This window comes from Schistocerca gregaria, chromosome 2 (assembly GCF_023897955.1).
Source record: "Schistocerca gregaria isolate iqSchGreg1 chromosome 2, iqSchGreg1.2, whole genome shotgun sequence".
Classification (NCBI taxonomy): domain Eukaryota; kingdom Metazoa; phylum Arthropoda; class Insecta; order Orthoptera; family Acrididae; genus Schistocerca; species Schistocerca gregaria.
Window position 1 is genome coordinate 773,192,646 of NC_064921.1, and position 17,737 is coordinate 773,210,382.

Consider the following 17,737-nt stretch of genomic DNA (forward strand, 5'->3'; position numbering starts at 1 on the left):
CCACCAACTAAACTATTCATAGCATTCAGCTGTGAGTCTCTACTATTTCTTGATAACTTGTAACAATTGGAAATCGTCTCCTGGTTGAAACCCAGTGAAAAGTATTACCCTATCCAGCAGAACGAATACACAGGAATGATCGGTTGTGGGCTCTGAAAGAACAGATAAAGTCTCTACTTTAATCTAGAGCAATAACTTTATACAGTTCTAAAACTACACAGCCCTAAGAAATTCTGTGCTATAAAACATATCAAAATATCTATATTGAGGGCTTGAAACGAAGACTGGTAGGGTAAGGTAACGTAATATCTGATTTTATCGATTATAAATGGTTTTGAAAGTCTGCGACTGCGAGAACAATAGGTTTATTTATTAATAATTCACCAGTCACTGACTGGTAGCAGAAGAATTATTTATAAACAAACCTAGTATAATCTAAATACGACACATAATGAATTAATCTGTGTATTTGAAAGAAAAACAATTACCTTTAGGAAAAAAACTGTAAATGTTAGTATAAACTGCTCTGAAATGACATTGTGTTTAATTTTTTAAAGCAAAAAATGTAGACTAGAAAAAATGAAAACAGTGTATCATTTTCTACTAAAATTCTTAAATCTGATAGACCTCGTACAAAATATTATTCACATATGATCCTATTACTGTCATTGACGAGAGAAGATTGACGTCTTAAAATGGGATTGAGAACACAGAAAGCCAATGTGCACTCCATGTGCATACCCGGTGGAGTCATTCCAGATGTGGAAAGGCTCCTCCCGGATGGCATGAAGAGCACAGGGTGCAGACAGCTGCAGGTGGTTGCTCACGTTGGTACCAATGATGTGTGTCACTTTGGATCAGAAGAGATTCTCTCTGGTGTCGAGCGGCTAACAGAAATGATAAAAGCTGCCAGTCTTGCTTGCAAGATGAAAGCAGAGCTGACGAATCAGAGGCTCAGACGGTTGTGCGACCGTGTGGGCTGCAGATTCTTCGACTTGCGCAAAAGGGTGGTTGGGTTTCGTGTTCTACTGAATAGGTGAGGTGTCCACTATACTCAGGAGGTGGCTACATGGGTAGCACGGGCTGTGTGGCGTGGACTGGGCGGTTTTTTAGGTTAGAGGGTCTCGGGAAAACACAAGAAGGGCTTCAATAACAAAGGCTGCAGGCTGAACACAGGAAGAACGTAGATACAGGAACCTTTGGTATAACAGTTGTAAATTCTCGTAGCTGTGTTGGGAAAGTACCAGAGTTCCAAGCGATAACATAGAGTACTGATGCTCAAATCGTTATAGGCACTGAAAGCTGGCTAAAGCCGGATATAATTTTTGCGAAGAACCTAACGGTGTTCCGAAAGGATAGGCTAAACACGGTTGGCGGTGGCGTGTTTGCTGCTGTTAGGAGTAGTTTAACTTGTCGCGAAATTGTAGTAGATACTTCTTGTGAGTTAGTATGGGTAGAGGTCATTCTTGGCAACCGGAATAAAATAATAATTGGATCCTTCTACCGACCTCCCAATTCTGATGATACAGCTGCTGAAAGGTTCAAAGAAAACTTGAGTTTGATTTCAAACATATACCCGACTAATACGATTACATTTGGTGATGACTTTAATTTATCCTCGATATGTTGGCGAAAATAATAATTCCGGAGGTACGCATAAAATATCATCCGAAAGTGTGCTAAACGCATTCTCTGAAAATTATTTCGAGCAGTTAGTTCATGAGCCCACGCGAATAGTAAACGGTTGTGAAAACACACTTGACCTCTTGGCAACAAATAATCCTGCGTTAGTAACGAACAACAAAACCGATACAGGGATTAGTGAACACGGGGTTTTTGTAGCGATATTGAATATTGTAATCCCCAAATCCGCAAAAAAAGCGAAAAATATACCTATTCAAAAAAGCAGATAAAAAATTCAATTGACGCCTTCCTAAGAGACAATCTCCTTCATTCCAAATTAATAATAGACCAGATGTGGCTCAAATTCAAAGAAATAGTATTGGCAGCAACTGATAGGTTTATATCAAATAAATTATCAAACGACGGAGATTATCCTCATTGGTACACGAAACGGGTTAGAACATTGTTGCAGAAACAACGAAACAAACGTACCAAATTTAAACAGATGCAAAATCCCCAAGATTGGCGGTCTTTTACAGAACCTCAAAATTTAGTGCGGACTTCAGTGCGAGATCCTTATAACAGTTTCCAGAACGAAAGTTTGTCTCGAAATCTGACAGAAAATCCAAAGCGATTCTGGTCGTATGTGAAGTATGTTAGCGGCAAGAAGCAATCAATGCCTTCTCTGCGCGATAGCAATGGAGTTACTATCTAAGACAGTGCTCCCAAAGCAGAGTTACTAAACACAGCGTTCCGAAATGCCTTCACAAAAGAAGACGAAGTAAATATTCCAGAATTCGAGTCGAGAACAGCTGCCAACATGAGTAACGTAGAAGTAAATATTCTCGGAGCAGTGCAGCAACTTAAATCACCTAGTAAAGCAAGTCTTCTGGTCCAGACTGTATACCAATTAGGTTCCTTTCGGAGTATGCTGATGCAATAGCTCCATACTTAACAATCATATACAACCGTTCGCTCGACGAAAGATCCGTACCTAAAGACTGAAAAGTTGCACAGGTCACACCAATATACAAGAAAGATAGTAGGAGTAATCCACTAAATTACACGCCCATATCGTTAGCGTCGATATGCAGCAGGATTTTGGAACATATATTGTGTTCAAAAATTATGAATTACCTCGAAGAAAACTATTGATGCACAATCAACATGGGTTTAGAAAACTTCGTTCCTGTGAAACACAACTAGCTCTTTATTCACATGAAGAGTTGAGTGCTATTGGCAAGAGATATCAGATCGATTCCGCATTTCTGGATTTCCGGAAGTCTTTTGACACTGTACCACACAAGCGGCTTGTAGTGAAATCGCGTGCTTATGGAATATCGTCTCAGTTATGTGACTGGATTTGTGATTTCCTATTTGAGAGGTCACAGTTCGTTGTAATTGACGGAAAGTCATCAGGTAAAACAGAAGTGATTTCAGGCGTTCCTCAAGGTAGTGTCATAGGCCCTTTGCTGTTCCTTACCTATATAAACGATTTGAGAGACAATCTGAGCAGCCGTCTTAGGTTTTCTGCAGATGACGCTGTCGTTTATTGACTAATAAAGTCAACAGAAGATCTAAACAAATTGCAAAACGATTTAGAACAGATATGTGATTGGTGCGAAAATTGGCAGTTGACCGTAAATAACGAAAAATGTGAGTTCATCCACATGAGTGCTAAAAGGAACTCGTTAAACTTCGGTTACACGATAAATCAGTCTAACCTAAAAGCCGTAAATTCAACTAAATACCTAGGTATTACAATTACGAACAACTTAAACTGGAAGGAACATATAGAAAATGTTGTGCAGAAGGCTAACCGAAGACTGCGTTTTATTGGCAGGACACTTAGAAAATGTAACAGACCTACTAAGGAGGCTGCCTACACTTCGCTTGTCCGTCCTCTCTTAGAATACTGCTTCGGGGTGTGGGATCCTTACCGGATAGGCCTGACGGAGTACATCGAAAAAGTTCAAAAAAGGGCAGCACGTTTTGTATTATCGCGAAATATGGGAGAGAGTGTCACAGAAATGATACAGGATTTGGGCTGGACACCATTAAAAGAAAGGTATTTTTCGTTGCGACGGAATCTTCTCACGAAGTTCCAATCACCAACTGTCTCCTCCGAATGCGAAAATATTTTGTTGACACCGACCTACATAGGGAGAAACGATCACCACGATAAAATAAGAGAAATTAGAGCTCGCACGGAAAGATGTAGGTGTTCGTTCCTTCCGCGCGCTATACGATACTGGAATAATAGAGATCTGTGAAGGTGGTTCGATGAACCCTCTGCCAGGCACTTAAATGTGATTTGCAGAGTATCCATGTAAATGTAGATGTACTACCCCACAGTGAAATTCCTTATGATAAGATACTCTGGAAGAAAGCAAAATATGCTGATCTTACACAGTTCTTTAGAACATGTCTTTTTAAATTTCTTACTAAATAAGTTACTGTCGTAAGTCTAGAAAGATATGTTTCTATGTATGGTTTTCACGTTAATTTACTGTCAATAATCACACGTAAAAGTTTAGCGTTTTCTAATTCGTGGTGGTTAGGAATCTGTTTGAAGCTAGAGTACCTGTATTTTACTTTCATGTAAAAGAGACCATTCGATTTGAACCATAATGAAGTTTGAGCTAGGGTATTTTCGGTCAGTGTTTTCAACGTGCATAGATCTGAGCTTTTAAAAATGTTTCAAATGGCTCTAAACACGATGGGACTTAACATCTGAGGTCATCAGTCCCCTAGAATTTAGAACTACTTAAAACTAACTAACCCAAGAACACCACACACATCCATGCCCGAGGCAGGATTCGAACCTGCGACCGTAGCAGCAGCGCGGTTCCGGACTGAAGCGCCTAGAACAGCTCGGGCACAGCGGCCGGCCTGAGATTTTATTTAGAAAAGTTATATCATCGATATACAATACTGCGTGAGACTTTATAAACAGAGGGAAGTCATTAATTATTAAGAGACACAATAAAGGTCCGAGCGCCGACGCTTGTGGCTCTCCAGACTTAACATGAACCAAATTTGACTCGTCAATGCGAGTGCACACAATTTGTTGGCGATTCTCTTGAAAAACTTTATACATATTTATACAGTTGCCGTCAGAAGCATAGTAAAATAGCTTTTTCAACATAGTATTAAGCTGTACACAATCAAAAGCTCCGCTCAGGTCACAAAATGTAACCTGTGCATAGCCCCTAGCCTTAAACACATCTGGAACAAATTTTACTAGGGAATCCATTGCATCAGTTGTGGATTTATCTTTCATAAATGCAAATTGTTTATCATTGATTGTATCAAAGCGAACACTAACTTGATCATATACAATTGTTTCAAAAATGCTAAAAAAATAGAAGTTATGGACATGGACCTATAACTAGCGGGAGACTTCTTTTCACCTTTTTTGTATATGGTCACAACTCCAGAAACTTGTAGTACATCAAGGAACTTACATTCAACTGCGCATTTTCAGAGGCTTTGTTTATTGAACTACTAATTTCTTCAATGGACTGGATGCAAAATTTGTTAAATTCTTCTGGAGTTACGGCAATATCATATTTTTATTTATTATGTGCATTAGAGTTAATTATACCCCAGAGGCGTGTCTATGAACTTGTGGTGACTGGGGGCTCATTTGATCCCCCACTGAGGTGGCCTTCTTAGTGGGAGTGCGGACGTGTTTGCGCAGGCCACCGCATGGAGTGGCAGTCGTACCACCGGCTGGCGGACATCCACCAGTTCGTCGACTTCCTGGCCGCGACGTACCCGCAGCGCTTCAGCGTGCAGACCATCGGCAGCTCGGTGCAGGGCCGGCCGCTCAAGGTGGTGCGCGTCTCTTCCGGCAAACCAGGCGCTCCCGCCGTCTGGGTCGACGGAGGTACGTCTAGGTCTCTACCCTCAGCTCCCACACCCTCTCTTCCAACTCCTGCCGTCTGGCTGAGTTCTCTACATCCCAACTCTTATTCCTCACACTTCTTAACAACCTGTTTCCAAAATTGTTTCTTTTCTTTTCCTCCTTCTTAGAAATCGAATCCCACCACTTGCTAAAACATTTTACTCTTATTAGGAAGGAGTGGGGTTCGAATTCTCGCCAGGCCACCTGCATTCAAGTTTCTCATGGTTTCCTTAAATAATACAGTATCATTGCAGTCTCGAACTGTTACTCCATCTCGAATGACCCCCTCGTCCGTGATACGTTAACGACTTAAGAGTCTTTCCTTCCTTCATCTGTATTTCCTGTCTGTTCTTTAAAGTCACAGACACATTATTTGTTGATAACTTCATTTCACTTCCATATTTTAATATCCGTTTTCTTAACCTGTTATCTTTCATCTATATAAGTAGAAATAGATATTGCGGATGAGTTTGTTCCAGCGTAACTCTGACTCCTGGAGTAAGGTCAGCCAGACTTGGCACACGGAAATGACTACCGTGAGTTGTCAGACACCCTTTTGTTCCCTTACAGGTGGCAGGCGAATCCTGGGACAGCTGTAGCATTTTCAACCAAACTTGGAATACACAGAACAGGTTAACTAGATAAAAAATTGTGTGTCCGTCAGACTATGTTATCACATGTAGGAGTGGGGTGAGGACTGTAATGGGATAACATGTAAAAATAAGTCTGGAGCTCTTGGAGAAAATTTGAAAGATATTGGTACATACATGACTCAGGAACAGGAAATAAATAATGTGGGCTAAGTGACCGATAGCACCACAGGAACAGATTTTTTTGGGTGTAGGGGGTGAAAAGTAAAAGAAAATCTAGCTCTTGAATACCTACAGCGATTTCAACAGAACTCATCATATAACTATAACCTGTTGTTGCTGTTGCTGTTGTTGTTGTTTTCAATCCTAAGACTAGTCAGATGTGCTTTCTACGCCTGACGCTTCTCTGAATGACTAATGCGCTCTACATTCATTTGAACCTGCTCACTGTATTTGTGTTTAGATCCATCCGTGTAATATGTACACTTCCCCCCCCCCCCCCCCCCCCCCCCGCCCCCACGTGTCCCACACGTCCCACAAATGCCAAACTGACTATTCCTTGATGCTTAAAGATGTGTAATACGAATACGAAACACTCGCTTCTTTTAGTCAACTTGAGCCATAAATTTCTTCTTCCCAGTTCGACTCAATAACTGTTCATCAGTTCTTGGATCTACTCATCTGGTCTTCAGGTTTCTTCTGCACTATCACGTTTCACAAGCTTATAATCTCATATTGTCTGAACCGCTTATCATCAAAGTTTCACTTACACAGATGCTCTTTGGGTGATAAATCCATAGAACTCATTGAATTGGTGGTGGTAGCAGAAAGTAGGCTGACTGGTGACGCATTAATGGCATTTAAAGCGATGTGTTCCTCTATGGTATTTTAAGGAGAACCAAATGTGACAGAAATAATTATTTTCACACCTCCCATCCTTTTTTTTATTTCAGCAGGCTCTAGGTATAGGTGCTGCGCAGCTATTACATCCATAGCATTCTTTTATAGACTGTTTATGATTTGAGTACAAAATTTTGCTGATATTTCGGTATGGGCTCCAGAGTCATGCTCAAACATGGATATGTACATGTAGTTACTTATTCAGGATATAGACTGGCTGATTCTTACGGGCTATTTTGGCATATACTTACTCATCACAATTCTTAAGAACATAACTGCACTGGAAAATGGGGGCAAATCCCACCGCTGGTGTAGATCGGTTCTGAACGCACTGCCTACAAATATTGCGTCTGACCGTTATCTCTTTAAGCAACATAACTCCCTCGTATTTGCTTGTCATATGACTTGTATTCACAGTTTCGTCCAGCAAGGCTCGCTTGAAAGTGGCTCTATTACTGAAATTACCAAAAACTGGCGTAAATAAATACTATTCTCAGCAAATAACTGAAAAGTCCATAGGTCATGACGTTGATTTCAATTTTATTTATTCGACTGGCAGCAAAAAGACGTATATAACACCAGGTGCGTAACAGGAAACAAACGAGTATCAAACCAAGTATTTTATCTCAGGATGTCCCTCAGGGTTTTATTAATTGACCACTTTTTTCCCTTCCGTGTGTATTTATTGCTCCACCCTTTGGCCAGATGCCCAAAAATATTCTGTTGGTATTTCATCAAATCCTGGGTCAGGAGTTGATGGTAAGTCGTGGTACGGTACGCTTTCTTTCGCGAATAGATCTCACCATTGTTACTGACATACTTTCGAAACACTGTTTAAACATTTCTGCCTCATAGGACCCAATCATTTCTGCTCCATATGAAACACGACTTCCCTCCTACAACCGTGAGGACTGCTAGCTGACTCCTTGGTTTTGTGATCTCCAAACCACACCACGATACTAGTCTCCATTCAGGTGTTTCAGTCAATCACACTGGAGCAAAATGCAGACACATTCATTGGACATTCCCTGCTCTCCCTACTGGTGTCCTCTGCAATGTGCTGCAATCTTCCAGGACTAACAGAAATTTATTTAGAGCAACTGGCGCAAAACACCTACCGTTATTGAAAGGTCGTTAGCCCTTACACGAGCATAGTGGCTCCGGACTGCAACCGATTTGGGATTACTCGAGGACTGGACCGTCTCCTCTAGAGTGGATAAAGTTTTCTTTCCACAACCGCCAAGAAGACGAGCGCACAGGTGGGGCCATGGATTTCATTTTATAGTATCTCAGGGTGTTCCATAGGGTTTCATCCCTGGACCAGTTTCTTTCCCAACTGCATGTAGTTATTGCCTCTCTCTTTTGTCCTGCTCCCAGTAAGAGTTGCATTGGGTCTGCTGTTGATGGTACATGTCGCCACGGCAGGTATCCACGCACGCGAGTGGATCTCGCCGGCGTCGGTGACGTATTTCCTGAACACGCTGGTGGAGCAGCCAGAGGCACTGGGAGCGGCGGGCTCTTCCGTGGACTGGTTCGTGCTGCCCGTCGTCAACCCGGACGGCTACGAATTCTCGCACTCGTCGGACCGGCTGTGGCGCAAGAACCGCGGCGGCAGCGGCAGCGGGCGGTGCGCGGGGATCGACCTCAACCGCAACTTCGGCTACCGCTGGGGCGGCCAGGGCGCCAGCAGGCGGCCCTGCGACGAGACGTACGCCGGGCCCTCCAAGTTCTCCGAGCCAGAGACCTCTGCCATCCGCAACTTCGTCTCCGCAAACCGCAACATAAAGGTATAGTGGCCAGCTGTCTGACGTCTACGTATACTAACATTTGACTGTGGAAATCGCAATATTCTCCTAGCTAAACTACGGTTTTACGGGATTTACGGCGTAGCCAACAATGGATAATCTCATTCCTAACGAAAAGAGTGCCGAAAGTTGTAGTTAGTAATTCAACAATTGTAATCAGATGAGGTTATTCTGACTTGGGTGGGCCGAGGGGGGGGGGGGGGGGGGGGGGGGAGGGCATATGGGGTTCCCTAATGGTCAGTCTTAGATCCGTTCTTGATGTATGTTAACTATTCTCTGTCTCATATACAACAAGCAGGATCAACTCTCTTGCGGACGATACTAGTATTGTAATCAATCCAAGCGTACATGCAGCAACAGAAGAAATGTTAAACAAAGGTCTTAAAAGTATCATTGGTTTTCTGCGAGTGGTTTCACCCTCAATTTTAAAAAGACACAACATTTTCAGTTCTGCACACGAAGAGGTACTGCACGAGGGATAAGTGTAACACATCGTGAGATAATAATAAACAGGTTAGAATCTTCAAAACTCTTATGTGCCCATATTGATGACAATTTATTGGACAAAGCAGACTTTTGGAACTCCTAAAACAACTTAAATCATCCTCTTTTGCACATAAAATTGTTGCAAAACTTGGGGAGAGACAAATCACCAAGTTGACATATTTTGCACATGTTCATTCGATAGAGTCAAATGGAATTATGTTTTGGGTTAATCATCTGTAGGAATGAAAGTCTACGTTCCTCAATAACGTGATGTAAGCACGATCACTCACGATCAATTATTACACATCTGTTTAAGCAGTTAGCCATTTTGACCACTGTTCACAGTATATTGTTTTCATTTAAGAAATTTGTTGTAAATAATTCAATGCAATTCAAAAGGAACACTGCTGTAAGTAATTACAATACCAGAAGCAAAAGTGACATTCATTGTACCACGTTAAGGTTGTCTTTAGCACAGAAAGGGGTGCACAACGCTGCAACCAAATTTTTTGATCATTTATCCAGTGATGTAAAATGTCTGACAGACAGCTAAGTAAAATTTGAACTGAAGAAGTTTCTCCCTGACAACTCCTACTGTTCTGCTAAGTAATTACTGTTATTTTAATGTGCAAAACATGGTGGGATGGTATTGCCAACTTACATCTCCATGCCTTACTAAAATTTAGAAAATAAAAAAAAGAACTTGAAAATGCTCAGTATGTAGGCATATTTACCAAAGAATTTGTGATCTGAATATAAAATTACTTTTTCTACATGAGAACAATTTATCGTGCAAATGACCCATGGAATATGGAAATATCATTTTGTATGGGTTGTCGTGTCACGAGTAAGTAAAGCAGTGATCAATTCGTACACTGATTTGAACAGCCCAGTGCTTTACAGGGCACGGTCCTGCTTGAGCTGGTATGCCGCTGCCTTGCTTCGACATCTGAACTGACTCACTGAGCCAGTTACTGGTGGACCTAATTGGCATTCTTCACATCTACAAACTCTGCCACAGGTGACAGAAGTGAGATTTTACACGGACTGCACCAGAGAGCTCTTGATTTGTAGTTTGCCATTTCACCACTGAGCCAAAGGAATAAACATGTCATTGATTCAGAAATTATGATAGTATCCTTCACAGTATTCGCCATGAAAGGAAATGATTGCCAACGAGATGGGAATAATTCATCGTCGTCGTCACACTCAGTGATGCTGGTCATCTGCTTGTTCCGTCTTCACAAAGTTTATGTCCGCCCTTCCCAAGGTCAACCGATGTCTCTCCCTCCTCTCCTTCCAGCTGCGCTGTACTTCAGTAATTCCTGAGTAGTCTTACATTTCTCATTTTATTCACATGTTTACATCTGTGTCTGTATTCAGTGAGTTCCTTCTCAATACCATTTACATTCAACTGATTCTGGAAGTTTTCGTTTTTGATGAAATGTCTTCTTGTGCAGCTCTTCAGTATTATCGAGAATCTCATCAACGCTGTTTGTATTTTGTTGTCTTTTTTTTTTTCAACTGTCGATTTTGTATCCCATACTTTTATACAATTCCATTTTTGCATTTTTGCCATTTATATTTAGGAGTTCTGTTTATTGTTCCAAATAACGCAAGAAATTTTTTGCAGATTTTCACCTATAGATCTAAGATAGCATTCTGCAAATATTTTACAACTTGCAAATAGTAAATGACAATAATGTAGAGATATATATGATCTGAAGTTGAACTGAATTAAAACGTTGAAAGTTGTGATATAATTAACGTCAAACTATCCGTCACTTTTACAGACGGTCCCCCCTTTTGCAGGAACACAATTTTTGTTTTGTTTAATACTCAAACATAATTAATTCATTCTCAGTAGGTCTTTTCTCTTTATTTTTCCTTTTTTTATGTTATGTATGCCCTGTGGCTGCTGACAGAAATCACTCTCTGCTGTAAGTTAATACACCATGTCATTATGCTATAGCTGACCTGTCGTTACCTGTTCTTGGTTCTTATTTGCCTGCTAAATGTGACTTTGTTGTTGATTTTATATTCGAAATTACTTCTTCTGTGCCGGCTGCTGTGGCCGAACGGTTCTAGGCGCTTCATTCCGGAACCGCGCTGCTGCTACGGTCACAGGTTCGAATCCTGCCTCGGGCATGGATGTGTGTGATGCCCTTAGGTTAGTTAGGTTTAAGTAGTTCTAAGTTCAAATGGCTCTTAGCACTATGGGACTTAAATTCTGAGGTCATCAGTCCCCTAGAACTTAGAACTACTTAAACCTAACCAACCTAAGGACATCACACACATCCATGCCCGAGGCAGGATTCAAACCTGCGACCGTAGCGGTCGCGCAGCTCCAGACTGTAACGCCTAGAACCGCTAGGCCACTCTAGCCGGGTAGTTCTAAGGCTAGGGGACTGATGACCTCAGATGTTAAGTCCCATAGTGCTTAGAGCCATTTGAACCATTTTGAACGTCTTCTGGTACTCATTGGTGAGTTCTAAGTATTGTAATGTTGCTGTGGGTTAGAGACACGTTTCACTGTGCTATTTACGTTTCTGATGCATCCTTGGAGTCAGTGTCTAGGCTACAGCAAGATAAAAAGATGCAGAATTCACCAATGAGCAGGAGAAAACGTCTTAAAAAAAACGACAAGACAATCAAATTTGGCAGGCAAATGAGAACCAAGTACAGCTAACGACATGTGAGTTACAGCAATGATGACATGGTGTATTAATTCAGATGTGACAGTTATTTCTGTCGGTTGCCACACGGCACACGTAACGTAAAAAAGGAACATTCGTATCATTCTCACTAAACCTCTAGGACTCCGTTCTTGTAGCATGATGTCTGCATTACACTTGTTAAGAAATAACAGAGAAAACGGCAAAAAATTAATAGTCCTGTAGCTAACTCCTTAATGCCCTGAAAACCCTTGTCACTGTCTTTCAATTTCTTCGAAGAGGCACTGCTTTTTTCTGAACCGCTCTCAGCGTCAATGTATTCTTTGGACGTTTTGATGACACACTGCTTCGACGCCGCGTTGGATACGATGTTTTCGTACCTTTTCTACTCGAGTACGCTTTCTTACTACTTATTCTTAGTCGAAAGACGAAACTGCATACTCTAAGATCACAAATAAACTATAAAAAGTCAATACTGCACACAGAAATCAAGATTAGAAGCAAAAGAATTGTCTTTTTCGTAGACGTACTGACACTTGCGACGTCAGGATAACATATTATTGTTTTGAAATGCTTCTTCTTATACTCAGACACTACAGTTGGTATTGAGAAAGCACAGGTACTCCGTTTCGTGTCATCCGAGGCACTACATGTACATGTACATCCATAGTCCGCAAGCCACCTGACAGTGTGTGGCGGAGGGTACTTTGAGTACCTCTATCGGTTCTCCCTACTATTCCAGTCTCGTACTGTTCGAGGAAAGAAAGATTGTCGGCATGCCTCTGTGTGGGGTCTAATCTCTATGATTTTATCCTCATGGTCTCTTCGCGAGATATATGTAGGAGGGAGGAATATACTGCTTGACTCCTCGGTGAAGGTATGTTCTCGAAACTTCAACAAAAGCCCGTACCGAGCTACTGAGCGTCTCTCCTGCAGAGTCTCCCACTGGAGTTTATCTATCATTTCCGTAACGCTTTCGCGATTACTAAATGATGCTGTAACGAAGCGCGCTGCTCTCCGTTGGATCTTCTCTATCTCTTCTATCAACCCTATCTGGTACGGATCTCACACTGGTGAGCAGTATTCAAGCAGTGGGCGAACAAGTGTACTGTAACCTGCTTCCTTTGTTTTCGGATTGCATTTCCTTAGGATTCTTCCAATGAATCTCAGTCTGGCATCTGCTTTACCGACGATCAACTTTATATGATCATTCCAAAAATGTTCAAATGTGTGTTAAATCTTATGGGACTTAACTGCTAAGGTCATCAGTCCCTAAGCTTACACACTACTTAACCTAAAGTATCCTAAGCTCAAACACACACACACACACACACACACGCCCGAGGGTGGACTCGAACCTCCGCCGGGACCAGCCGCATATGATCATTTTATTTTAAATCACTCCTAATGCCTACTCTCAGATAATTTATGGAATTAACTGCTTCCAGTTACTGACCTGCTATATTGTAGCTAAATGATAAAGGATCTTTCTTTCTATGTATTCGCAGCACATTACAGTTGTCTACGTTGCGATTCAATTGCCATTCGCAACACCATGCGCCAATTTGTTGCAGATTCTCCTGCATTTCAGTACAATTTTCCATTGTTACAACCTCTCGATATACTACAGCATCATCCGCAAAAAGCCTCAGTGAAATTCCGAGGTTATCCACAAGGTCATTTATGTATATTGTGAATAGCAACGGTCCTACGACACTCTCCTGCGGCACACCTGAAATCACTCTTACTTCGGAAGACTTCTCTCCATTGAGAATGACATGCTGCGTTCTGTTATCTAGGAACTCCTCAATCCAATCACACAATTGGTCTGATAGTCCATATGCTCTTACTTTGTTCATTAAACGACTGTGGGGAACTGTATCAAACGCCTTGCGGAAGTCAAGAAACACGGCATCTACCTGGGAACCCGTGTCCATGACTCTCTGAGTCTCGTGGACAGATAGCACGAGCTGGGTTTCACACGATCGTCTTTTTCGAAACCCATGCTAGAAGAGGAGTTCGGAAGTACACAGAACATAATTTTTTTCCATGGATTAGACTTTTTGCTTCGTATTTTAGAAGGTTCAAATCATCTTTTAAGGCAATAAAAATGATATTTTTGAAAATTTTACAGCGGTGTTAAGCGTTAAGTAGGAGAGAGTAGGGTGGTGCATAGAACTTGAGCCGTATGTGTTGAACGAGTCGGTTGCAGATGGAAGCCCTTCTGGTGACGGCTGCGGCGGTTTGTCTGCCGGCAGGCGTACGTGTCGTTCCACAGCTACGGGCAGTACGTGCTGTACCCGTGGGGCTACGCGGCGGTGGTGCCGCCCGACCACGAGGAGCTGAAGCGCGTGGGCCAGCGCATAGCCTCCGCCATCGCGCGCGGGGGTGGCGGCTCCTACACTGTGGGGCCGGCGGGAGCCACGCTCTACCCCGCCTCTGGTGAGTAGTAGGCTGCGCTGCAGTCGAGCCGCTGTCTACCTAACTGCCGTTTCTCAACAATAACACGACTACACAAACACCGTTTTTTGCCTTGTTTCACAAATTTCATTATTATTGTTACTGCACAACCCAGGTTTCGGGTTATAAGTCTATTTTCAAGTATGAGGCGTGTTTTTTAACCCTAGGACGCCCAAGCCTTTTTTCCTAACTTGGATGCCTAAGGGGGGGGGGGGGGGGGTTCGGCGAGCCCACAGGTATTAAATAAGTTTACTGACGAAAAATTACAACTTTCAAAATGATTTATATATTTTAACTAAGGCAGCGGTTTATAAATGGTGTTAATTGTTATAAAAATTGGATTGAGTGAATAAAAAATTGACATATTACAATACAAAATACAGATGTGTTCATACACAATAGACTACTCTGAGACCTCAACTTCAAGGCAAGAGAAACACTTCACAATTTTTTCTGAATGTGTGTTACACACGTTTATGACACTGTCTACAGTACTGTTTTGGTTTACTTACATTGTTGTACTTCTGCTTCTTTGTTTTAGCTTTTCTTACACAAATATGCCACCGACCTTTCCCGGCAGGAGGCTGACGTGCTTCTGTTGTCCCTTCTTTGATTTTCTTTTGCAGAATAGTCTCCATTGATTGATCAATTTGGTTAGATAATCCTCTTGCATTGACACTTCTTTCTTCTTCCTGCAATTTAGTAGTTCCAACCCAGCCTGCAGAAGATAAAGTTTCCGTTTGTTGTGTTTCTTTTCATTCCACCTTGGATGTTGCTGGATGAATATGGTGGTTGCATTGATAGCACAAATGTCGATGAGAGAGTAAAATACAGATAGAGGCCATCTCTTTGTTCTGCTCTTGCAGGTGTACATACGCGCCATTTGATCAATGGTATCAATTCCATCTTTAGTGAAATTATAATATGCATTTATCTCGGTTTTATTCTTCTCTCCTCCAACAGTGCCTTTATCTTGGTGCATTGTTGACAACATCAGTAAGTTTTTACTTGATTTCGTTTTTGCTGTGTAGGACACCAAAGTTACTGGAGGTCTACGTGTTCGGAACTGTACTAACTCACTGCAAGTGTACAAGATAAATAACAGCTGACTGACATCAGCAATCACTTCCTCTGAAAGTAAACCTATTGTTGTGAATATCAAGAATACCAACCAACAAGAAACTAGCTTGCATTGTTGTAGTGATGAGAAATACGAAATCCTACTAAGGGAAATTTTCTATAGCATGAAAGCCTAAGGGGGGGGGGGGGGGTTGTTGGGCCCATAATAAGTTTATCTATTTTTTCCTTCAAAGCACGAATTTTCTATAAAATATATTGACACTAACGTTTCATAAACTAGCTAACAAACAATAACTCAAAGGGAACATGTAGTATGAAAGTTACTTGGGCAAAAGCAGGGGACATAAAAAAATTGTGGGTTCAATGCACCCCCCCTCCACTTACGCGTCCTAGGGTTAAGTAAGTACCGTTTTGAAATTAAAAAAGACGTGCTAAGATATCTCAATAATTTTATTTTCACTTGAAAGCCTGTACCTTAATCTATGCACTGACGCCATTACAGTCTGATTCTTCCTTGTTTACGTTGTGTACTGAGTGTTTAAGATGCCTCTGATAATCGTGAGTTCCGCCGACTGTGAATGGTAAGAAAGTGGGTGAGTGCACTTAAAGATGGCCGCACAAATGTGCATGATGAACAACGGACTGGGCGACCTTCGGTCGTTAATGAAAGTTTGGTGCAGGAAGTGGACAGTAAGGAGAGAGAAAACAGACGCTTTACGACTTCCTCCTTGGGGGATGACTTTAATAATGTTTTTCGTAGTGTGTTGTATGGCACTGTGACCGAGCAGTTGAATTACCGAAAATTGGGTGCCGAAAATGTTGACGGATGTGCACAAAACCAAACGTTTAGACAGTGCATTGACTTTCCTTGAGCGGTGCCACAACGACGGTGATGATTTCTTAAGCCAAATTGTTACGGGCTATGATACACGGGTGGCCTACGTCACACTAGAATCAAAGCAACAGTCCATGGAACTTGAGCAAGGGCATCGTTTTGCTGCAAGACAACGCCCGTCCGCATGTGGCGAATCAGACCAAAGATCTCATCACATCTTTTCGGTGGGGAACTTAAGATCATCCTACGTACAGCCCCGATTTTGCGCTAGTGACTTTCATCTGTTCCTGCACTTGAAGAAACACCTGGGCGGTCAGCGTCGTCAAGACGATGACGAAGTCCAAACAGTGGTGATGCAGTGGTTAACAAGTCAGGCGGCAGACTTGTATGAGGAGGGTATTCAAAAACTGGTACAACGTTATGATAAGTGCCTCAATATTGACGGAAATTATGTAGAAATGTAGATTAAGATACAGGCTTCCATGTAAAAATAAAATTATTGCGATATCTTAGTACGTCCTTTTTTAATTTCCAAATGGTACTTACTTAAAAAAACACGCCTCGTACATTATTGATTGCCAAAGATGATAAAGCACAGCTGAACATGATGATAAGGCAAAGATAATCGTCTCAACATCTTAAGATATCGATCCACGGCTTAATGAAAAATTATGTCAATGACCATTTTTAACAAATTACATATATAACTACACAATTCAGCAATTACACTAAAACTAACATTTCTTTATCGTTCCTGACTGGTGTGCCTGCACTTGACTTTAATCCGTAAAACACGGTCGTTAAGTGAGGACCGTCGGCCACAGCGTTGTCCGTGCTAGAGGTAATGCCTGTAATTTGGTATACTCGGCACACTTTTGACACTGTGGATCTCGGAATATTGAATTCCCTTACGCTTTCCGAAATTGAATGTCCCATGCGTCTAGCTCCAACTACCATTCCGCATTCACAATCTGTTAATTCCCGTCCTGTGGCCAAGGCTTTTTACATGTATCACCTGAGTGCAAATGACAACTCCGTCTACTCGTCAACGCACTGCCTTCTATACCTCGTGTACGCGATAGTATCGCCATCTACACATTTGGATATCGCTGTACCATGACTTTTGCCATTCGTATCTAGCTACCAGCAGAATAACTCGAAAAATAAGCTTCACACGAAAAAATGCGTAGAATCCAAAGTTGATTATTTTCGAGGGGGGCGAGAGGCAACTTTAAAATTTCAAACGGCAACCCCCATTTTTTAACGCAGAATCAGATTCTTCATAAAAAAAACTACCTACATTTGGTCTTAAAAATTTGTTTTGATTCTTGGTAGTTGGCGCTGTAATTCAAGAAAATCCGTGTTCTCATTTT

General features: G+C 41.7%; 1 protein-coding gene across 1 annotated transcript in view; it reads left to right on the forward strand.

Moving 5' to 3' along the window:
• LOC126335006 (carboxypeptidase B-like) overlaps positions 1–17,737 on the forward strand; it is a 54,945-nt gene that overhangs the window by 22,996 nt on the left and 14,212 nt on the right. The window contains exons 3-5 of the mRNA XM_049997836.1: positions 5,327–5,515; positions 8,449–8,810; positions 14,248–14,431. Coding sequence (XP_049853793.1) covers positions 5,327–5,515; positions 8,449–8,810; positions 14,248–14,431 — 735 coding nt within the window. The remainder of the gene's footprint in view (positions 1–5,326; positions 5,516–8,448; positions 8,811–14,247; positions 14,432–17,737) is intronic.